This window comes from Mastigoproctus giganteus, chromosome 3, assembly GCF_048544385.1.
Source record: "Mastigoproctus giganteus isolate SK-2022 chromosome 3, ASM4854438v1, whole genome shotgun sequence".
Classification (NCBI taxonomy): Eukaryota; Metazoa; Arthropoda; class Arachnida; order Uropygi; family Thelyphonidae; genus Mastigoproctus; species Mastigoproctus giganteus.
In genome coordinates, this window is record NC_143577.1 from 133284217 (window position 1) to 133309508 (window position 25292).

At 41.9% G+C, this 25292-nt stretch overlaps 1 protein-coding gene across 1 annotated transcript in view; it reads right to left on the reverse strand.

Moving 5' to 3' along the window:
- The window catches only part of LOC150088278 (protein adenylyltransferase SelO, mitochondrial-like), a 471795-nt gene that overhangs the window by 212840 nt on the left and 233663 nt on the right, over window positions 1-25292 (reverse strand). The window contains exon 8 of the mRNA XM_090370666.1: window positions 3937-3971. Within this exon, the coding sequence (XP_090226792.1) occupies window positions 3937-3971 (35 nt within the window). The remainder of the gene's footprint in view (window positions 1-3936; window positions 3972-25292) is intronic.

Genomic DNA, 25292 nt, shown 5'->3' on the forward strand with positions numbered 1-25292 from the left:
TGAGAAACTTTCTGCAGACAAATCGGCAGCAGTGTCCTTTAAAATGTAAGTTTGCTTCAGTTATAGCAAATTACAAGAAAGAAAACGTTTATAATGTTAATGAGACAGGATTATTATGGAAAGCATTACCCAGAAAAACCTCAGCCACTAAAAAGAGAAATGCCAGTACCAAGTTTTAAGATGAGATAAGAGCAAGTTACAATTGCTGTGTGTGCAAATGCCACTGGAACACAGACTGTTCGTGCTCGTTATCAGTAAGTCGAAAAACCCGAGAGCATTTAAATATCTTTCTAATTTTCCTGTTTTGTATAATAATCATAAAAATTCCTGGATATACAGATGTTTCTGTTTTCCAAGATTGGTTTATATATATTTTTTATTTAATTTAATCACAAGGTAAGATTAAATTTATTTAATCTTATTAGCTTAAATTTGGTAAGATTAAATTTATTTAATTTTACCAAAATATTATCTGGAAAATTTGGCTATCCGGAAGTGGTCTGACATCAATTATTGCGAATAACTGATGCTCTACTGTATATCTATAATTTCTTTATTTTAATAAAGTTTAACTTAAACCAGTCTGTCAGTTGTTACTAGACATCATGCAGCGATATGCAGCCTAACGCTCAAGGCCTGTTTTCTACTGATATTCACTGTCAGAGACTTACTAATTTGGAATCTCCTCTTTTCAATCTTCTCTAGCTTAAAATCTCTTACCACTTTCTGTCAAATTCAACTGTTGCCTCTATCATTCTTTCGACTCCACTAATCACTTTGACTTCTTCTCTTTGAAACTTGACTTTCCCCAGTCCAACTTTCCTAACAGTGAGGTAATTTTCCTTGGTGATTTTAATGTTCGCAACTGCAGCTGGTTTCTGTTTTCTAGTCACATGGACCCAGCTAGTCAAGATGCCGAGGCTTTTGCAATTACTAATAACCTTGCACAGACTGTTCATTTAACTGCCAGAATACCAGACAATCCTAACCACAACTAACACTTATGATTCTTGATCTTTTTCTCACAAACAACCCTTCTAAGTAGAAGGTGAGTGGTTCTCTAGGCACCAAAGATTACAACTTAGTAATGGTCACTTCTCCAATGGAGCCTTTCTCATTTGGGCATTCTCAACCTCATGTTCTTTGGCATTACAAAAATGCAAATTGGGATGATCTGCGAGATTATCTTTTCTTCTTTTCCTTAGTCTGATTACTGTTTCAAGTTTTCTGATATAAACATTTGCTCAGATTGTGTCAGTGAAATTATTCTTATAGGAATGAAATCCTTTATTCCACACTCCATCTAAAAATCTCATTCTTTATTTAAACCTTGGTTTTTCAATAAATGTGCTGGGGCTGTTCAAAAGAAGATGTTGCATACTGTAACTGACTTGTTTCCAAATCTTCAGTTTTGTTTTCTGCCTCACCAAAGCTAGCAACAATTTTAAAGTAGTTATTAATCAGTCCAAACTAGATTTCAAAGAGGCTAAGAGAAGAAAACTTGCTTCTTGTCAAAATGGTAGCTCAGCATTCTGATCTCTTGCCAAAGCTATTGGTCACAACTTTTTCCCATCTCTGTTCCCACTTCTCTCAAAGCCAGATGATTCTATTGCCACTTCAGCCAAGAATAAGGCTGTCCTCCCATTTTTCTTCCAACTCATGATGACCATGGTAAACCATTCCACAAAATTCCCATTATGTCAGAGGATGTCAGAAGGATTTCGACAAATCTTGATGCTAAGAAAGCTCCAGGTCCTGATGGTATTTCTCAACTCGTTTTCAAAACCTGTGCTCATGAACTCACTCCTGTTCTGTGTCGCCTCTTTTCACTTTCTTATTCCAAAGGTGTTTTTCCTTCTGCATTGAAATTTGCTCATATCCACCAGTTCCTAAAAATTGGATGGGAGGTGACAAATCCCTCCCATCCAATTATCGTCCCATTGCAATTACTTCTAATCTTTTTAAAGTAATGGAGAAATCAATTAACTGCCAACTCTTAAACTATCTAGAAACCTTCCATCTGTTCAATGATTGCAGGTAAGGATTCCATCAGTGTCAATCCACTGGTGATATTCTGGCTTACGTTACCATCTATGGACAAATTGAATGGAAATGTTTGGGGAAACTGCAGAAGTTACTTTTGATCATGTCATGCATAAAGGTCTTCAAAATAAGCTTCCATCTTATGGTTTACTAATTGTTTTTTTTTAATTGTATATTCACTTTTCTCCCTGACCACTCACTGTATGTGACAGTAGATGACCCTGTCTTCTATTTCTCCGCTAATGCCAAGGTTCCCCAAGGTTCAGTTCTTTCTCCCATTCTTTTCCTCTTGGATATTAATGAACTTTTTCCATTGAAGGGAAATCTATCCATAGTTTTTCTGATGATAGCATATTGCTTTCCACCTTCTAGTTTGAGCAACCTTACCATGCTCAAACAGCCTCAACTTCTTGAATATCCACTTAAATGTTGATCTCCAGGTAATTCTCTAGTGGCACAAAGACAACTTAGTTGATTTCAATCCATAAATCTTTTATATCTCACAGAAAAAGAAGATTCTTCTAGTTCTACGCTTATCTTTGAGGACACTCCAATTTCTAGGTAAGATCATATATTTCTATTGGGAATTAGCCTGACTTCTAATCTCTCTTGGCATAAGCACATTACAAATATTGCTTCCTCTGCATGTAAAAAACTGGGTTTTCTCTTTTGCTCTTGGCATTACTTTTTTTTCCAAACAAATGTTCACTTTGTATAAATCACGAACCTGAGCTACCATGGAATATTGTTCCTACATCTGGGGCGGTACCCCCAAAACCTCTCTGAGGCTTCTAGATTCCATTCAAAAGAGGGTCATTAGTTAATTAATAAATCATCTCTAACAGAATCTCTCCACTCCCTATCTTACAGACATTCTGCTTCTGCTGCATTCCTCTTCTATAGATACCTACATCGGCACTGTTCTTCCAAACTGGCTTCTATAATTCCTGCTCTCTCCTTCAAAGCAATCCAAACACGTGCCACGACTAGTCAACATCCTTTTACTGTCCAACTTCACAGAACCAACTTTTCTTCTTCCTCGTTTATTCATTCAACTTCCGTTTTCTGGAACAACCTTCCTTCATATGTACTTCTTGAAAATTACCATCTACAGAAGTTCAAGTCAACAAATGTCTTCTTTCATCTTCTCAACCTCCAACTCATGCATGGTACAGAGTATTATAGGTTGTAATACCTCTCATCTTTGCAGTTTTGATTAAAAAAAGAAGTTCTAGCTGTAATTTACTAAATAAAACAATTCAAAAACTATTATGCTTCTTCAAAGGATCCAAAGATAGGTAACTCGCCCGGTGAGATTGGTAAAAGGGTGTCCACATGAGGAAAGACTTCAAATATGTGGGTTTCAGAGCTTGGAAACTACGCACTTAGAGAAGACTTGATTGAGGTGTTTAAGGCTCTGAGAGGCATAAGCAAAATGAATAAGGACGGAATTTTCATGGTATAAATGATTCTAGAACAAGGGAGTTGTTCAGACTGGATTGCAGGAAGTTTTATTTTAGCCAGTGAGTTAAAAATTACTGGAATAAGTTACCTACATGGGTGATAGAGGCTGAGAGTTTGGGGAAATTCAAAGGTCATCTGGATAATAATCTGGAGGAGGGAAATGCTGCATAGGTTGTGCATTTCCTTTTGTCTTATTAATTATTATTATTATTTTTTTTAATTTTCTTCTTCTTTTATTTTTTTTATTATTTTCTTCTTATTATTAATATTAATTTTTTTAATCTATTATTTTATTTTATTTTATTATTATTTATTTATTTTTTTGGCTGGTGCAGCATAAGTCAGACTTCCTTGCACCATGTGACTAATACTAATTTCAAAATTTTAACTTAATAACAAAGTTCTACATAGAATGAACTTTAAACTTACATATCTTCATCTAGCTCCTTTTCAAGTAAGCCCATCTATTAAAAAAATAATAAGAATTTTTCAACAACTAGAAAATTTTGAAATGCACCTTACAATTCTTAGTGTTTTTTATCTTTACTATTAAACCTCTGCAAAATTCTTCATAATTGAGAAATTACACTGATAGTTATTGACCTCTTTTTCTGAGCATAGTGAATTTAATCAAAGATTATAAAAATGGAAATAACTTAAAACAGTTAATGAAGTAGTGTTAGAAATGCAGTAGTGTAATCAAAATCAATAAAAGTTTGCTTTTTTAACATAATATCAAGTCGACGCTTGTTATCCAAGGCCATGAGAATGAGACTTTGAAATAATAAAAAAATAATTACCAGGTATCTATTCTGATATTTTAAGTTTCCTTTACTTAATCTGAGCTGATTTATGAATCATTTTCTATTTATTTAAGAAAATTTAGCAAGCTAGATACTTGATAGCCATAAGCCACTAGAACTTGATAGCCACAAGCAGAAACAAAATTGTTTCTTGCAGTGCTTCTGCTGGGACCTGCAGAGGTCTGCTGTGGGTTCACATGGGACTAGTAAATTACACTGGGTGTGCAATAGTTACTAAAAGTATGGGCAGGCTCATTTTTTTTGAGTCCTCTATAAAAGTATGGTAATTTCACCAAGTCACTTGTTTGGAGAAGTTTGGGTTCAATTCCATTTTGACAGGAGGAATTTCTAAAGTCCCTGTCAATCAAGGCTGTAGTTAGCCTATCTCAAGTGGAGGAAGAAAGTTCTACCCACAAGTTATTCAAGGTTTGTCAGTCTGCCCAATATGCAAATCAGCCTATGGACAAACATTTGTATGTAATACACAATAATACAACATGGCCAAGTTTGCGATGTGCATAAAACCCAACATTTACTTACTTTTATACTAATGCTAGGAGTGTAGCAAATAAATTTCAAAGGTTTGATGTATTGGTTAAGTGATCAAATGTAGACAATGAAAATATAACAGAAACATGGTCAAACTCTGATATTTGGAATGGCATCATTACTCTTTCTCGGATTACACATGCGAGGGCACATAGATTTAAATTGAAAAAGGATGGCTAAAGAACAGATGTGCGGAAATTTGCACTCAAAGATTATTTGATTCTTGGGATAAACTTCCATGTATATGGAAGTGAGTAGCGTCAATAAATTTAAAATTTGGAAAATTAGTGAAATGAGCAGACAAAAGTAGTGCATAATTTTTTTTTTTTTTTTTTGCTGATGCTGTTAAAGCTTTGCTTCCTCAGATCATGTTGCTACCATTACTAATAAGTGATACATAAACTGTTTTTAAGTACCCGTGACAGAGATAATTATCGACATCTCAAGCAATATTACAGGCAATGATAATTATGCAGTTCAAATATGAAAATATACCATTCATAATTATGCAGCTCAAAAATGAAAAAAACATTCTTAACTAGTTTAATCAATCACTACAATACATATAATGTAAACTTGAGAGGGTAGTATGTATTATTGCTGCATAACTGGTGAATCAGAGTACATATTGCATTAAGTATATTAGTTTAGTGTAGTATTCTCAATTATACTGAATTTAAACAGAAATCATTCCCCTGACTAGAGCAGCAAAGCAATGAGCTCAAAGCAGTGGGAGTGCTGTGTCTTGGAAGAAAACTGAAGAGGGTGATTCTCCTATGAACCACAGCCTGATGTAATGTGCTACTTGTGCAATATTTGTGGACTTTCTGTAACAGGGCATGTTAGTGCCAAGGGGGGGGGGCTGACTTTGTTGTGCTCATTGCAGAGAGTGTGAAGAAATGAGGGGCCAACTCAGCATTCTGATGGGCGTTTATGAGAGCTTGAAGAGTAAGGTGGATACCTTCAAAGGAATTAAAATGGGAGGCTTATCAAGCTGTCAGCTGCCCAATTCACTTCAGCATCAGGCGACAATGCAGAACACCCCCCACCTCAGGGCAGAATTTACTGGTCAAATTAAGTAAAGGAAACTTAAATAGCTATTGTTAGTAACTATAGTCAGGGAAACAGAAATAAAGTGTGAAAAAATGATAGTTGTAGTAGGAACAAAGTATGTCTGACAGGGACAAAAGTTGAACTTGTTGTAGAGATGTGAGGATTTATTTAACAGGTATAGAGCAATGTTGAGAAGAATTCATGAGTTAGGGTTAAATTTGAAAGAGTCTGCAATTCTGTCCAGACATGATAGGAGGGAGTATATGATGAGTGCCTTGTCAATTAATTTGGGAAAGATTGTACAAGGGCCAGGAGAGATTGTGCGAGGTTTATGAAGTAGAATTTTTTCCAGCGTGTCCCGTGCTTTTTAACAGGAGAAACTGCTTCTACAGGAATGGGATACACTAAAATAGAGAAGGTGAAAGAATATTTGCTGATGCTAATGAGGCAGTGATAGGTTGGTTGGAAAACTGCTAGCTTGCTGGGGGGATACATAGACTAATACATTAACAATAACTGCAGGAAGATGTGAAAGCGATTCTTACATTGTTTGTATTGGAATGTTCAGCAGCTTGTAATGCAATATGCTGGATATTTCAAGGCCTGCTGTAAGTCATCACACAACAGGTAAATATATGAGCTGTGTTAAGCTAACTAAGAGTAAGAAAAGGTGCAAATATCCTTGAATGTACACAAATTAAAAGAGATAAAAGGAATAAAACAGTAGCTTTCAAGGGTACCCGCTTCCTTTATCAATCATGGCACATCGTTAAATAACATCAGCAGGATCATGGGAATCATCCTCCACATGTGCATGAAGATCAGAAATTACTTGGGAGCATCCCAGGCATTAATTCTGTCCAAAAATTAGAGTTTCAAAGATGGGGCAGAATACAGACTCCCCTATCTCTATTGATGGTATTATGTTCTGAAGAACCAATCTGCAAGCTCTCGAGCCATTTTCCATTCCAATACCTATGAGATGATCAACATTGGCAGTATTACCTGGAGAAATTTGGTGATTCACCCCCCAGAATTGTTCAGCCACAGCAGATTTCCCATTTTCTGCAGTCTTTATTGCATTATATTCCCCATAAGATCATTAAACCTGAATTCTGTCTTGCACACAGAATGTATGCTGTAGCAGTGGGTGAAAATGCCTCATACTGCAACTTGTCCTAGCATTTTACTCATAATTTTACATGCTGGCATTATTAGGTTCTCAGCAACTGTGTGACTTTTCCTTTTCTAGGCAATAAGTTCTGCTCCTAAATAATTTGCTTCCTGTGCCTTTTCACTGAATGTGACTTTTTTAACAAAATCTTTACTCTGCTTGTTTTAAGATTCCAATAACCGCTTAAAATAATCAGCACCTTTATTTGTCAAATGGCTGTGATTTGTAGTTGTGTCGTTTCAATTTTTCTGGTGCCATTGCTGCATTTGTAAGTTATTTGCCACAAATGACACACAATAAAATGGAGCAACTCTGATTACTAACCAATGTAAACCCATTGACGGACTTTTTGTGTCCCTGTTGCACTAGTGCAGTGAAATGACTTGGAAGATTCTTCATTACTAACCTTGTCTTCTTACGTCCATTGGCCTAAGCCTAAAATCCTCCTCTTCCATTTCACACCTTGTCTTCAAAAATTGCGACAATGGACAGTCAGAAATGATTGTCTAATGGTCCATTAGACCTTTAGACAATCATTTCTCTGATGGTCCATTAATGTGGACCATCAGAGAAAGTTTCTTCGGGAAGGTTGGTAATACTGGCTCCCATCACACAGCTCGCTATGGGCATAGAAGCCAGTATTACCAACCTTCCCGAAGAAACTGCCAACGAGATCCGATTCAAGACTGCCGCAGTCCTCCGCAACACTCGAAAAACGTGCTCAAACCTCAACCACCGCCAACGTGCCGCCCTGTCATCTATAAGAAAAGACAACTCCATCGTTGTACTTCCTGCTGATAAAGGGCGCCGGACTGTTGTGCTGGACCGATCAGCCTACCGAGAGAAAGCCTTGGCCCTATTACTCGATCCTAACGTATATGAACCTCTACCTGATCCTCCCGTTAAAGTCTTGAAACGTCTGGAAGCAAATGTTAATAAACTTGTCCACACATGGCTTAAAGATAAGAAGATCCCGACCTCGACTCACCATCTTCTGCGTGCTACTGGCTGCCAACTACCACAATTCTACGGATTACCAAAGATCCATAAACCGGGTATTCCTCTCAGACCTATAGTGTCTTGCTGCAGTGCCCCAACGTATGAACTGTCCAAACACATCGCGAGCCTCCTCTCGCCTCTTATAGGTAATACATCTCACACCGTTAAAAACAGCAGTGAATTCATTAACACCATTAAGGACATTTCAATCCCTGATAACTCTGTCATGGCATCATTTGACGTGGTTTCTTTATTCACCTCGATTCCCGTCCAACAGGCCGTGCACTGCGCCAGAAGGCTCCTTGAGAGCGACTTAAGCCTCCAATCCAGGACGTCACTATCCACTGATGACATCTGTACCGCCCTCAACCTATGCCTCTCTAGCAGCATCTTCACCTTTGAAGACTCACTCTACAAACAAGTACATGGCACTGCTATGGGTGCCCCTGTCAGTTCCGTAGTAGCTAACATCGCCATGGAAGATCTGGAGAAGCAGATACACCAGAACCCACCTACACCTATTACAACGTGGTGTAGATATGTCGACGATATTTTTACCATAATACCACGTGGTTCTGAAACGGTACTACTAGAATACCTCAACTCTCTATCCAATTTCATCAAGTTTACCGTAGAATCAGAGGTGGACGGTTCGCTCCCGTTTCTGGACGTGCTAGTGCATCGCGTAGGCCCACATCTAGAGACCTCAGTATACCGCAAACCCATGTGGTGCGGTCAATTCACCAACTACGGGTCCGGCCACGCTCCAAGCCATCTCAGTAGCACTGCCCGCACCCTGTTCTCCAGGGCCTGGAGCCATTCCAGCACCGACACAATTAGACGTAACGAGATCTCCCGTGTGAAGGCGGACTTAACCAGATGCGGTTATCCATCCCATGTACTAAACAGATGCTTGTTACAGGCACAAGAACTTACTTCCAACCCAAGACCTCCGAAGCAAGTCGGCATATCATCCGCCTACATTCCGTATTATCCAGGAGTGTCAGGACGTATCTCGAAGATCCTGAGAAGTTACAACATAAAATGTGTACAATTACCAGGTAGGAACCTACGTTCACTTGTCTCCAGTGTGAAGACCCCTGTCACACCTGTCTTACGCAGCAATGTAGTGTACCGTATCACCTGTAGGGCCTGTAACAGTTGCTACGTAGGTGAGACATCGAGACGTCTCCAGGATCGCCTCACGGAACACGACAGAGCAATCCGGCTTGCCGAAACTGACCAGTCCGCGCTTGCAGAACATTTTTGGGCTACCAACCACGATCTTGACCCCAAGCGCGACTTTGAGATAGTGGACCACGCGCGACACTTTCGCCACCGCCTATGGCTAGAGTCACTAAACATAATGAACAACCCTAAGGCATTAAATCGCCAGAAAGGCATGCGTATACATCCAATCCTGGAGACAACCGTTTTATTGATGGATGATCACTGGCGCAAGGCAGCACACGTCCGTGCTACAACAATGACGAATGAGTAACGTGCCACAGTTTGCTTGTAATGTATTTAAAAAATTCTGTCAGTTGAGAAAGGGACACGAGTTCCGAAAGCTTCTGGAAATATTTTATTTTATTTTATTTTACTGGGTATACTTTAAATAAATATCTGTTAAACTATGGACCCCAGTACTCCAGGCCCATTTGTCACTATTCGATCACTTTATGGCCATAATACCTACAACGATTGTGCACAGTTGCAAAAGTGCTTCCTCTCAATAGCTCGCTACAGGCAACATTTACGCTTCGCCCACAGATGCAAAAGCAATCGAATTATACCTAAAGGGTTCCGATACAAAGCCCCGTTCCACAACTCTCATATGGATCGTGCCTGCTTTAACTTCAGCCTGCGCACGTTAAATTTATGGATATCCCATCTCCACCGTGAAATCAGGAACGCTGACTACAACAAGTCCAGACTGTTACAACACATACAAGGTAAGGTCTCGCCTATTGTATTTACAAACCTTATACATACCATCTGCCATCGGGCTAGTCAGACCTCGGATACCTACCGTTTACGCCAACAGCGCAAGTTCATAAACTTGAGCATAGAAACTAACTCCTTAAAGATGAACACTCGTTCAGACGACACGACTTCTTTCGTCTTGAATCTAAGTAACAAACAACTGTCCAATGAGCAGCTGAGTGTTTTATCAAACGGTATGAAATTCGCCGTTATACCATCGAAACCTCCCATCACACAGCTCGCTATGGGCATAGAAGCCAGTATTACCAACCTTCCCGAAGAAACTGCCAACGAGATCCGATTCAAGACTGCCGCAGTCCTCCGCAACACTCGAAAAACGTGCTCAAACCTCAACCACCGCCAACGTGCCGCCCTGTCATCTATAAGAAAAGACAACTCCATCGTTGTACTTCCTGCTGATAAAGGGCGCCGGACTGTTGTGCTGGACCGATCAGCCTACCGAGAGAAAGCCTTGGCCCTATTACTCGATCCTAACGTATATGAACCTCTACCTGATCCTCCCGTTAAAGTCTTGAAACGTCTGGAAGCAAATGTTAATAAACTTGTCCACACATGGCTTAAAGATAAGAAGATCCCGACCTCGACTCACCATCTTCTGCGTGCTACTGGCTGCCAACTACCACAATTCTACGGATTACCAAAGATCCATAAACCGGGTATTCCTCTCAGACCTATAGTGTCTTGCTGCAGTGCCCCAACGTATGAACTGTCCAAACACATCGCGAGCCTCCTCTCGCCTCTTATAGGTAATACATCTCACACCGTTAAAAACAGCAGTGAATTCATTAACACCATTAAGGACATTTCAATCCCTGATAACTCTGTCATGGCATCATTTGACGTGGTTTCTTTATTCACCTCGATTCCCGTCCAACAGGAAGTGCACTGCGCCAGAAGGCTCCTTGAGAGCCTCCAATCCAGGACGTCACTATCCACTGATGACATCTGTACCGCCCTCAACCTATGCCTCTCTAGCAGCATCTTCACCTTTGAAGACTCACTCTACAAACAAGTACATGGCACTGCTATGGGTGCCCCTGTCAGTTCCGTAGTAGCTAACATCGCCATGGAAGATCTGGAGAAGCAGATACACCAGAACCCACCTACACCTATTACAACGTGGTGTAGATATGTCGACGATATTTTTACCATAATACCACGTGGTTCTGAAACGGTACTACTAGAATACCTCAACTCTCTATCCAATTTCATCAAGTTTACCGTAGAATCAGAGGTGGACGGTTCGCTCCCGTTTCTGGACGTGCTAGTGCATCGCGTAGGCCCACATCTAGAGACCTCAGTATACCGCAAACCCATGTGGTGCGGTCAATTCACCAACTACGGGTCCGGCCACGCTCCAAGCCATCTCAGTAGCACTGCCCGCACCCTGTTCTCCAGGGCCTGGAGCCATTCCAGCACCGACACAATTAGACGTAACGAGATCTCCCGTGTGAAGGCGGACTTAACCAGATGCGGTTATCCATCCCATGTACTAAACAGATGCTTGTTACAGGCACAAGAACTTACTTCCAACCCAAGACCTCCGAAGCAAGTCGGCATATCATCCGCCTACATTCCGTATTATCCAGGAGTGTCAGGACGTATCTCGAAGATCCTGAGAAGTTACAACATAAAATGTGTACAATTACCAGGTAGGAACCTACGTTCACTTGTCTCCAGTGTGAAGACCCCTGTCACACCTGTCTTACGCAGCAATGTAGTGTACCGTATCACCTGTAGGGCCTGTAACAGTTGCTACGTAGGTGAGACATCGAGACGTCTCCAGGATCGCCTCACGGAACACGACAGAGCAATCCGGCTTGCCGAAACTGACCAGTCCGCGCTTGCAGAACATTTTTGGGCTACCAACCACGATCTTGACCCCAAGCGCGACTTTGAGATAGTGGACCACGCGCGACACTTTCGCCACCGCCTATGGCTAGAGTCACTAAACATAATGAACAACCCTAAGGCATTAAATCGCCAGAAAGGCATGCGTATACATCCAATCCTGGAGACAACCGTTTTATTGATGGATGATCACTGGCGCAAGGCAGCACACGTCCGTGCTACAACAATGACGAATGAGTAACGTGCCACAGTTTGCTTGTAATGTATTTAAAAAATTCTGTCAGTTGAGAAAGGGACACGAGTTCCGAAAGCTTCTGGAAATATTTTATTTTATTTTATTTTACTGGGTATACTTTAAATAAATATCTGTTAAACTATGGACCCCAGTACTCCAGGCCCATTTGTCACTATTCGATCACTTTATGGCCATAATACCTACAACGATTGTGCACAGTTGCAAAAGTGCTTCCTCTCAATAGCTCGCTACAGGCAACATTTACGCTTCGCCCACAGATGCAAAAGCAATCGAATTATACCTAAAGGGTTCCGATACAAAGCCCCGTTCCACAACTCTCATATGGATCGTGCCTGCTTTAACTTCAGCCTGCGCACGTTAAATTTATGGATATCCCATCTCCACCGTGAAATCAGGAACGCTGACTACAACAAGTCCAGACTGTTACAACACATACAAGGTAAGGTCTCGCCTATTGTATTTACAAACCTTATACATACCATCTGCCATCGGGCTAGTCAGACCTCGGATACCTACCGTTTACGCCAACAGCGCAAGTTCATAAACTTGAGCATAGAAACTAACTCCTTAAAGACGAACACTCGTTCAGACGACACGACTTCTTTCGTCTTGAATCTAAGTAACAAACAACTGTCCAATGAGCAGCTGAGTGTTTTATCAAACGGTATGAAATTCGCCGTTATACCATCGAAACCTCCCATCACACAGCTCGCTATGGGCATAGAAGCCAGTATTACCAACCTTCCCGAAGAAACTGCCAACGAGATCCGATTCAAGACTGCCGCAGTCCTCCGCAACACTCGAAAAACGTGCTCAAACCTCAACCACCGCCAACGTGCCGCCCTGTCATCTATAAGAAAAGACAACTCCATCGTTGTACTTCCTGCTGATAAAGGGCGCCGGACTGTTGTGCTGGACCGATCAGCCTACCGAGAGAAAGCCTTGGCCCTATTACTCGATCCTAACGTATATGAACCTCTACCTGATCCTCCCGTTAAAGTCTTGAAACGTCTGGAAGCAAATGTTAATAAACTTGTCCACACATGGCTTAAAGATAAGAAGATCCCGACCGCGACTCACCATCTTCTGCGTGCTACTGGCTGCCAACTACCACAATTCTACGGATTACCAAAGATCCATAAACCGGGTATTCCTCTCAGACCTATAGTGTCTTGCTGCAGTGCCCCAACGTATGAACTGTCCAAACACATCGCGAGCCTCCTCTCGCCTCTTATAGGTAATACATCTCACACCGTTAAAAACAGCAGTGAATTCATTAACACCATTAAGGACATTTCAATCCCTGATAACTCTGTCATGGCATCATTTGACGTGGTTTCTTTATTCACCTCGATTCCCGTCCAACAGGCCGTGCACTGCGCCAGAAGGCTCCTTGAGAGCGACTTAAGCCTCCAATCCAGGACGTCACTATCCACTGATGACATCTGTACCGCCCTCAACCTATGCCTCTCTAGCAGCATCTTCACCTTTGAAGACTCACTCTACAAACAAGTACATGGCACTGCTATGGGTGCCCCTGTCAGTTCCGTAGTAGCTAACATCGCCATGGAAGATCTGGAGAAGCAGATACACCAGAACCCACCTACACCTATTACAACGTGGTGTAGATATGTCGACGATATTTTTACCATAATACCACGTGGTTCTGAAACGGTACTACTAGAATACCTCAACTCTCTATCCAATTTCATCAAGTTTACCGTAGAATCAGAGGTGGACGGTTCGCTCCCGTTTCTGGACGTGCTAGTGCATCGCGTAGGCCCACATCTAGAGACCTCAGTATACCGCAAACCCATGTGGTGCGGTCAATTCACCAACTACGGGTCCGGCCACGCTCCAAGCCATCTCAGTAGCACTGCCCGCACCCTGTTCTCCAGGGCCTGGAGCCATTCCAGCACCGACACAATTAGACGTAACGAGATCTCCCGTGTGAAGGCGGACTTAACCAGATGCGGTTATCCATCCCATGTACTAAACAGATGCTTGTTACAGGCACAAGAACTTACTTCCAACCCAAGACCTCCGAAGCAAGTCGGCATATCATCCGCCTACATTCCGTATTATCCAGGAGTGTCAGGACGTATCTCGAAGATCCTGAGAAGTTACAACATAAAATGTGTACAATTACCAGGTAGGAACCTACGTTCACTTGTCTCCAGTGTGAAGACCCCTGTCACACCTGTCTTACGCAGCAATGTAGTGTACCGTATCACCTGTAGGGCCTGTAACAGTTGCTACGTAGGTGAGACATCGAGACGTCTCCAGGATCGCCTCACGGAACACGACAGAGCAATCCGGCTTGCCGAAACTGACCAGTCCGCGCTTGCAGAACATTTTTGGGCTACCAACCACGATCTTGACCCCAAGCGCGACTTTGAGATAGTGGACCACGCGCGACACTTTCGCCACCGCCTATGGCTAGAGTCACTAAACATAATGAACAACCCTAAGGCATTAAATCGCCAGAAAGGCATGCGTATACATCCAATCCTGGAGACAACCGTTTTATTGATGGATGATCACTGGCGCAAGGCAGCACACGTCCGTGCTACAACAATGACGAATGAGTAACGTGCCACAGTTTGCTTGTAATGTATTTAAAAATTCTGTCAGTTGAGAAAGGGACACGAGTTCCGAAAGCTTCTGGAAATATTTTATTTTATTTTATTTTACTGGGTATACTTTAAATAAATATCTGTTAAACTATGGACCCCAGTACTCCAGGCCCATTTGTCACTATTCGATCACTTTATGGCCATAATACCTACAACGATTGTGCACAGTTGCAAAAGTGCTTCCTCTCAATAGCTCGCTACAGGCAACATTTACGCTTCGCCCACAGATGCAAAAGCAATCGAATTATACCTAAAGGGTTCCGATACAAAGCCCCGTTCCACAACTCTCATATGGATCGTGCCTGCTTTAACTTCAGCCTGCGCACGTTAAATTTATGGATATCCCATCTCCACCGTGAAATCAGGAACGCTGACTACAACAAGTCCAGACTGTTACAACACATACAAGGTAAGGTCTCGCCTATTGTATTTACAAACCTTATACATACCATCTGCCATCGGGCTAGTCAGACCTCGGATACCTACCGTTTACGCCAACAGCGCAAGTTCATAAACTTGAGCATAGAAACTAACTCCTTAAAGACGAACACTCGTTCAGACGACACGACTTCTTTCGTCTTGAATCTAAGTAACAAACAACTGTCCAATGAGCAGCTGAGTGTTTTATCAAACGGTATGAAATTCGCCGTTATACCATCGAAACCTCCCATCACACAGCTCGCTATGGGCATAGAAGCCAGTATTACCAACCTTCCCGAAGAAACTGCCAACGAGATCCGATTCAAGACTGCCGCAGTCCTCCGCAACACTCGAAAAACGTGCTCAAACCTCAACCACCGCCAACGTGCCGCCCTGTCATCTATAAGAAAAGACAACTCCATCGTTGTACTTCCTGCTGATAAAGGGCGCCGGACTGTTGTGCTGGACCGATCAGCCTACCGAGAGAAAGCCTTGGCCCTATTACTCGATCCTAACGTATATGAACCTCTACCTGATCCTCCCGTTAAAGTCTTGAAACGTCTGGAAGCAAATGTTAATAAACTTGTCCACACATGGCTTAAAGATAAGAAGATCCCGACCGCGACTCACCATCTTCTGCGTGCTACTGGCTGCCAACTACCACAATTCTACGGATTACCAAAGATCCATAAACCGGGTATTCCTCTCAGACCTATAGTGTCTTGCTGCAGTGCCCCAACGTATGAACTGTCCAAACACATCGCGAGCCTCCTCTCGCCTCTTATAGGTAATACATCTCACACCGTTAAAAACAGCAGTGAATTCATTAACACCATTAAGGACATTTCAATCCCTGATAACTCTGTCATGGCATCATTTGACGTGGTTTCTTTATTCACCTCGATTCCCGTCCAACAGGCCGTGCACTGCGCCAGAAGGCTCCTTGAGAGCGACTTAAGCCTCCAATCCAGGACGTCACTATCCACTGATGACATCTGTACCGCCCTCAACCTATGCCTCTCTAGCAGCATCTTCACCTTTGAAGACTCACTCTACAAACAAGTACATGGCACTGCTATGGGTGCCCCTGTCAGTTCCGTAGTAGCTAACATCGCCATGGAAGATCTGGAGAAGCAGATACACCAGAACCCACCTACACCTATTACAACGTGGTGTAGATATGTCGACGATATTTTTACCATAATACCACGTGGTTCTGAAACGGTACTACTAGAATACCTCAACTCTCTATCCAATTTCATCAAGTTTACCGTAGAATCAGAGGTGGACGGTTCGCTCCCGTTTCTGGACGTGCTAGTGCATCGCGTAGGCCCACATCTAGAGACCTCAGTATACCGCAAACCCATGTGGTGCGGTCAATTCACCAACTACGGGTCCGGCCACGCTCCAAGCCATCTCAGTAGCACTGCCCGCACCCTGTTCTCCAGGGCCTGGAGCCATTCCAGCACCGACACAATTAGACGTAACGAGATCTCCCGTGTGAAGGCGGACTTAACCAGATGCGGTTATCCATCCCATGTACTAAACAGATGCTTGTTACAGGCACAAGAACTTACTTCCAACCCAAGACCTCCGAAGCAAGTCGGCATATCATCCGCCTACATTCCGTATTATCCAGGAGTGTCAGGACGTATCTCGAAGATCCTGAGAAGTTACAACATAAAATGTGTACAATTACCAGGTAGGAACCTACGTTCACTTGTCTCCAGTGTGAAGACCCCTGTCACACCTGTCTTACGCAGCAATGTAGTGTACCGTATCACCTGTAGGGCCTGTAACAGTTGCTACGTAGGTGAGACATCGAGACGTCTCCAGGATCGCCTCACGGAACACGACAGAGCAATCCGGCTTGCCGAAACTGACCAGTCCGCGCTTGCAGAACATTTTTGGGCTACCAACCACGATCTTGACCCCAAGCGCGACTTTGAGATAGTGGACCACGCGCGACACTTTCGCCACCGCCTATGGCTAGAGTCACTAAACATAATGAACAACCCTAAGGCATTAAATCGCCAGAAAGGCATGCGTATACATCCAATCTTGGAGACAACCGTTTTATTGATGGATGATCACTGGCGCAAGGCAGCACACGTCCGTGCTACAACAATGACGAATGAGTAACGTGCCACAGTTTGCTTGTAATGTATTTAAAAATTCTGTCAGTTGAGAAAGGGACACGAGTTCCGAAAGCTTCTGGAAATATTTTATTTTATTTTATTTTACTGGGTATACTTTAAATAAATATCTGTTAAACTATGGACCCCAGTACTCCAGGCCCATTTGTCACTATTCGATCACTTTATGGCCACAATACCTACAACGATTGTGCACAGTTGCAAAAGTGCTTCCTCTCAATAGCTCGCTACAGGCAACATTTACGCTTCGCCCACAGATGCAAAAGCAATCGAATTATACCTAAAGGGTTCCGATACAAAGCCCCGTTCCACAACTCTCATATGGATCGTGCCTGCTTTAACTTCAGCCTGCGCACGTTAAATTTATGGATATCCCATCTCCACCGTGAAATCAGGAACGCTGACTACAACAAGTCCAGACTGTTACAACACATACAAGGTAAGGTCTCGCCTATTGTATTTACAAACCTTATACATACCATCTGCCATCGGGCTAGTCAGACCTCGGATACCTACCGTTTACGCCAACAGCGCAAGTTCATAAACTTGAGCATAGAAACTAACTCCTTAAAGACGAACACTCGTTCAGACGACACGACTTCTTTCGTCTTGAATCTAAGTAACAAACAACTGTCCAATGAGCAGCTGAGTGTTTTATCAAACGGTATGAAATTCGCCGTTATACCATCGAAACCTCCCATCACACAGCTCGCTATGGGCATAGAAGCCAGTATTACCAACCTTCCCGAAGAAACTGCCAACGAGATCCGATTCAAGACTGCCGCAGTCCTCCGCAACACTCGAAAAACGTGCTCAAACCTCAACCACCGCCAACGTGCCGCCCTGTCATCTATAAGAAAAGACAACTCCATCGTTGTACTTCCTGCTGATAAAGGGCGCCGGACTGTTGTGCTGGACCGATCAGCCTACCGAGAGAAAGCCTTGGCCCTATTACTCGATCCTAACGTATATGAACCTCTACCTGATCCTCCCGTTAAAGTCTTGAAACGTCTGGAAGCAAATGTTAATAAACTTGTCCACACATGGCTTAAAGATAAGAAGATCCCGACCGCGACTCACCATCTTCTGCGTGCTACTGGCTGCCAACTACCACAATTCTACGGATTACCAAAGATCCATAAACCGGGTATTCCTCTCAGACCTATAGTGTCTTGCTGCAGTGCCCCAACGTATGAACTGTCCAAACACATCGCGAGCCTCCTCTCGCCTCTTATAGGTAATACATCTCACACCGTTAAAAACAGCAGTGAATTCATTAACACCATTAAGGACATTTCAATCCCTGATAACTCTGTCATGGCATCATTTGACGTGGTTTCTTTATTCACCTCGATTCCCGTCCAACAGGCCGTGCACTGCGCCAGAAGGCTCCTTGAGAGCGACTTAAGCCTCCAATCCAGGACGTCACTATCCACTGATGACATCTGTACCGCCCTCAACCTATGCCTCTCTAGCAGCATCTTCACCTTTGAAGACTCACTCTACAAACAAGTACATGGCACTGCTATGGGTGCCCCTGTCAGTTCCGTAGTAGCTAACATCGCCATGGAAGATCTGGAGAAGCAGATACACCAGAACCCACCTACACCTATTACAACGTGGTGTAGATATGTCGACGATATTTTTACCATAATACCACGTGGTTCTGAAACGGTACTACTAGAATACCTCAACTCTCTATCCAATTTCATCAAGTTTACCGTAGAATCAGAGGTGGACGGTTCGCTCCCGTTTCTGGACGTGCTAGTGCATCGCGTAGGCCCACATCTAGAGACCTCAGTATACCGCAAACCCATGTGGTGCGGTCAATTCACCAACTACGGGTCCGGCCACGCTCCAAGCCATCTCAGTAGCACTGCCCGCACCCTGTTCTCCAGGGCCTGGAGCCATTCCAGCACCGACACAATTAGACGTAACGAGATCTCCCGTGTGAAGGCGGACTTAACCAGATGCGGTTATCCATCCCATGTACTAAACAGATGCTTGTTACAGGCACAAGAACTTACTTCCAACCCAAGACCTCCGAAGCAAGTCGGCATATCATCCGCCTACATTCCGTATTATCCAGGAGTGTCAGGACGTATCTCGAAGATCCTGAGAAGTTACAACATAAAATGTGTACAATTACCAGGTAGGAACCTACGTTCACTTGTCTCCAGTGTGAAGACCCCTGTCACACCTGTCTTACGCAGCAATGTAGTGTACCGTATCACCTGTAGGGCCTGTAACAGTTGCTACGTAGGTGAGACATCGAGACGTCTCCAGGATCGCCTCACGGAACACGACAGAGCAATCCGGCTTGCCGAAACTGACCAGTCCGCGCTTGCAGAACATTTTTGGGCTACCAACCACGATCTTGACCCCAAGCGCGACTTTGAGATAGTGGACCACGCGCGACACTTTCGCCACCGCCTATGGCTAGAGTCACTAAACATAATGAACAACCCTAAGGCATTAAATCGCCAGAAAGGCATGCGTATACATCCAATCCTGGAGACAACCGTTTTATTGATGGATGATCACTGGCGCAAGGCAGCACACGTCCGTGCTACAACAATGACGAATGAGTAACGTGCCACAGTTTGCTTGTAATGTATTTAAAAATTCTGTCAGTTGAGAAAGGGACACGAGTTCCGAAAGCTTCTGGAAATATTTTATTTTATTTTATTTTACTGGGTATACTTTAAATAAATATCTGTTAAACTCTCTGTCTTCTTCCACTCAACCATCCCTTTATCCATAGCAGCAATTTGCCTCCAATGCCACACTGCTCCAACTTGTTCAGCAGTCTTCCATGTGCAAGGGTATCAAAAGCCTTTCTAAGGTCCAAATATATGATATAATATAATATATAATATATAAAAACTTTATATAATATATATAAAGTTATTCCCTGCATTCAGTTCCTTTGTGACCACATCATAGTATCCAATCAAACTGGTCAGGCAAGACTTTCCTTTAACAAAACCATGCTGCGTCCGAGCTATAACTGAAGTCTTGTCTAGATAATCCTGCAGTGCTTCTTTTCCAGTGCCTCCATTAATTTTCCTGGAACAGAAGTTAAACTAGCAGGTCTATAATTACTCGTGTTACCCTTTGATCCTCCTTTGTGAATTCAGATCAGATTTGCACATCTCCAGTCCATGTGTACTTCCCCTGAGTCCAATGAAGCTCTCATAATCATGGCTAAGGGTCTGCTCACTTCCTTTGCTGCCTTCTTTAATATAACTGGATAGATCCCATCCAACCCAGGTGCCTTTTTTTATGTTTATCTCCAACAATTTCTCCTCCACTTTCCTCTCAGTTATTACAAAATCATCCTCCCTAGTTTGTTAGCCACCTGAGCAGGATCATCAATATCCAGTGCACCAATCTGATTCATCCCTTTCCTTATAGAGTTTACATAGGTAAAGAACTCTTTGCAGTTCTTCTTTTGAATGCCTAATCTCCTTTGTGACTTGGTTACAGACCAGCTTATATCCATCATAAGCTTCCATGTCACCCATTAATTTATGTGTCCCATGCATTTTTCTTCTCTGCCATATGTCTCATTAGTTCATCTGACATCCATTTAGGCCTAAACCTTGAACAATATTTCTTAGTTGGTATGTAAAGCCCAGTAGCTTTTAGAAATTTAGTAAGGGACTTAGGTCTTCCAAGGTGAAATTCTGGGATCCAGACTTCCAGCGAAGAACTTACTTTCTCCAGGTACATCATTTTCCTGGTACAGAAATCATGAAAGGGAGTTTATACAGCATTTTTCAAAAGAAGGTCCTCTCGTATATTGCAGTGATATTGCTGGTTTAATAAGTGCCTTAAGAGCTCCATCATATGTTCCTAGTGAATGGAGACTCTTTATAGACTCTTCTAAGACTAGTTTAAAAGGTGTTCTCCTGTATAATGGAGATAAGTACACATCTGTGCCAGTTGCTCATTCAGTCTACTTAAAAGAAAATTACGACAATCTAAAGTTGCTTCTGGAGAAAATTAAATATCAAGATCATGAATGGCAACTATGTGGAGACTTAAAAGTGTTATGTATATTGTTGGGGCAACAGGGTGGGTACTCTAAAATGCCATGCTTTATTTGTGAATGGGATAGCAGAGCTAAAGTGCTGCATTGGACAAAGAAGCAATGGCCTCAGACGCACAATCTTACACCGGGGTCAAAAAATATTGTGCACAAAAGTTTGAAGCTAGATAAAATACTTTTACTTCCACTGCATATCAAGTTAGGCATAATGAAGCAATTTGTTAAAGCACTGAATAAGGATCGCAACTGCTTTAAGTACCTTTGCAGTAAATTTCCCGGTTTACCTGACGCAAAACTTGAGAAGGGTAGGTTCATTAGTCCCCAAATTAGAAAATTAGTTTTAGACAGTCAGTTTGAAACTACTATGACTGACGTTGAAAGGACTGCTTTTTCTAGGAAATAATAAATCACAGGATTATGAGAAAATTGTTCAAAATATGCTCAAAAAGCTTCACAATTTAGGTTGCAATACGAGCATCAAAATTCACTTTTTGCATGCCCATCTTGATTTTTTCCCCAAAAATTTTGCACAGATGAGTGAAGAACAAGGGGAGAGATTCCATCAGGACAAAGTAAATGGAACGGAGGTACCAGGGAAGGTGGAATACAAGCATGATGGCTGACTACTGCTGGTGTTTAAAAATAGAGAAACTTGGTACTGTACATAAAAGAAAAACGATTAAACGTTCTTTTCAAACAAAGAGACGAAGGTCTGATTAATGAAAGTTTCAAATTTTTGATTAATACTTGTTAGTATTTACATATTTTTTGATATATGAAAATGTAATCCTATCAATTTGTCATTACTAAATACAATAAAGTTATATACTTTCGTAAAAAACAATACTTTTTTATTTCTTAAATTGTGATGTATCTGGATGTGATAGAAAAAACTCTAAGTCATATTTGAAATCGCAGCAACATATTTCGGCAATAGGATCTATTGAAATTCAAACCCTAGTGAACAAACTTAAATTTGTAAACTAGTGTAATCAGATCAAGTGTATTACTATCCCTTGTTGTTGCACTAACATGCTGCTGTAGAAAACAGTCATCCAATAAATCCACTAAATCTTGCTATTATGTATTTGACCAACCAACAAGTTGCAGTCAATATCTGGAAAGTTAAAATCGACATTTATAAGATATTCTGATTTACTGGCCTACCCTATTTCTCTCTACAGTTGTTCACTATACTCATCAGAATCAATACTCCCATTTTTGCTTTCACAGTGCTTATGTCACATAAAACTGATTCAACAGTTCTCTGGCTAGCCATTTTAATTGGATGCACTGCCTTTGATTTTATGTGCTTCTAAACTTAGGGCTGTGTACGTTTTAGTTCCCACTTTTTAATTCTACATCCCTTATATTCTGTATCTGGGTGACAGCACATCTCTGATATTCCAAGAATGTCTGCATTTGCAGTCTTGACCAGCACTTCAAATTCATCAAATTTATTTAGTCCTTCAAATCCACAGAAACTTGCTTTGAATGCTGTTGCTTGTTCCAATAGAAACAGTGCAAGAACCACTGTTTCTATTGGAACAAGCAATAGAAACAGTGCAAGAACCACTCTCAACTCTGCCTGCAGAAATTTTTAATTTATTAGTCTGTGTATTCCTCAACAAGCTAGCAGTTTTCTGACGCACCTAATACTAACGTGATAGCATCAGCAAATATTTTTGCACCCTTTCTTTTTAAGTGTATCCTGTTCCTGTAGCATTAGCAAAGGCACATGATATAAGAAAGCAAGCTTATATAGCATCAGCCAAAAAAAATAAATAAAACACCCTTATTTCACCGATCCACTCGCTCCAAATGTTTTCAAGTTCTGCCTTGAATCTATTTAAGCTATCAACTTATACGACAGATGGAAGCTTGTTCTAGCAATCAACCACCTGCTGGCTAAAGGCAAACTTCCGCACATCTATCCTACAACCGTCTTTCCTCAATTTGAATTTATGCCCTCTCAGGTGATTATTCTGAGCAAGAGGAAGAATCCCATCAGCATTGAGCATGTTCAAAACCATTCAAGACTTTATACACCTCAAGGAGATCACCTTGCAGGTGCCTAGTTTCCAGACACTGTAATTTGCAAAACTTAAGCCTTTCTTTGTAAGAGCAACCCTTTGTTCCATTCACTAATCTTGTTGCCCTTCTCTGTTGGAACGAGTACTTCTCTGTACGTGTTCCAACAGCTCTACATCCTCCTTAAAATGAGGCCTCCAGACATGTATACAGTACTCAAGGTGTGGCCTGACCATTGCCTTATACAAGGGGATAATCACTGCCTTATCCCTGCTAGAAAAATTCCTGTATATCACTACAAGACACATTGAGCTACTCTTGCAGACCGTCTGCACTGCTCAGAAAACTTCATATCTGCCTGCACAATTATCCCCAGGTCCTTTTCATACTCTTCCACTGCCAGTGTGGTACCACAGAGTTGATACGTTACGCTGGGATTACGGCTTCCCATATGTGGTACTTTACATTTGTCAATGTTAAACTTCATTTGCCACCTCTCAGCCCATCTGCTCAACATTTCTAGATCCTGTTTCAGCAGGGTACTGTCATTGGTGTCATTAACAACCCTGCCAACCTTTGTATCATCTGCAAACTTGGACATTAAACTTGATATACCATCATCAATATAATTTATAAATACAGAAAACAACAATGGACCCAACACTGAACCCTGTGGGACTCCACTAATAACATTAGTCCATGATGAGCAGTGTCCATTGATTACCACTCTCTGTTGTCTCCCACTCAACCATCCCTTTATCCATAGCAGCAATTTGCTTCCAATGCCACACTGTTCCAATCTGTGCAGCAGTCTTCCATGTGCAACAGTATCAAAGGCTTTTCTAAGATCCAAATATATGATATCGGAGTTATTTCCTGCATGCAGTTCCTTTGTGACTACATCATATTTTCCAATAAAATTAGTCAGAGAAGACTTCCCCTTAACAAACCCATGCTGTGACCGAGCTATAACTGAATCTTGTCTGGATGATCCTGCAATGCTTCTTTAACCAGTGCCTCCATTAATTTCCCTGGAACAGAAGTTAACCTAATAACCAAGATTAAATCCCTGAATGCTTCCCATTTAGAATTCATCACTGGCAATATTAGTTCATCTTACTGTACAGAATTTAAAAGCTGTCCGAGGCCACTGTAGTCACCTTTTTCCCTTGATGGTAGTTACATATTTAAGTAAATCCCACATCAGTACACTGTGATCACTGTTATCCAGTGGTTACTTTATCTGCAAATTCTTAATGCATGGATAATCACCACTGATAAACAGGTCAAGAGTATTATGCCCTCTTTTGCCTCTCAAACATGTTGCCGTAGGAAACTGGCATCCAATATATCAACAAAAGTCTTGCTAGCATGCAAGTGACCAACCCATAAGTTCCAGTCAATATCTGGAAAGTTAAAATCCCCCATTATAAGACATTCTGATTTACTGGCCCACTTTATTTCTGTGCACAATTGCTCATAATACTCATCAGATTCATTAGGCCTACAACACACACCTACTCTCATTTTCCCTTTTCCAGTGCTTATGTCACACCACACTGACTCAACATTGCATTGTTCCCCAATGTCAATTGGATATACTTCTTTAGATTTTGTATGTTTCTTAACTAACAGTCTTAACCCCTCCTCCCCTGCTGTCTTGTCTATCCATTCTGTACACATTGTACTCCCCAAATTCCAATTCTGCACTGCCTATATCTGTGTGACACCATGTCTCTGATATCTCAACAATATCTGTCTTTGATATCTTGACTAGCACTTCAAACTCATCAAAT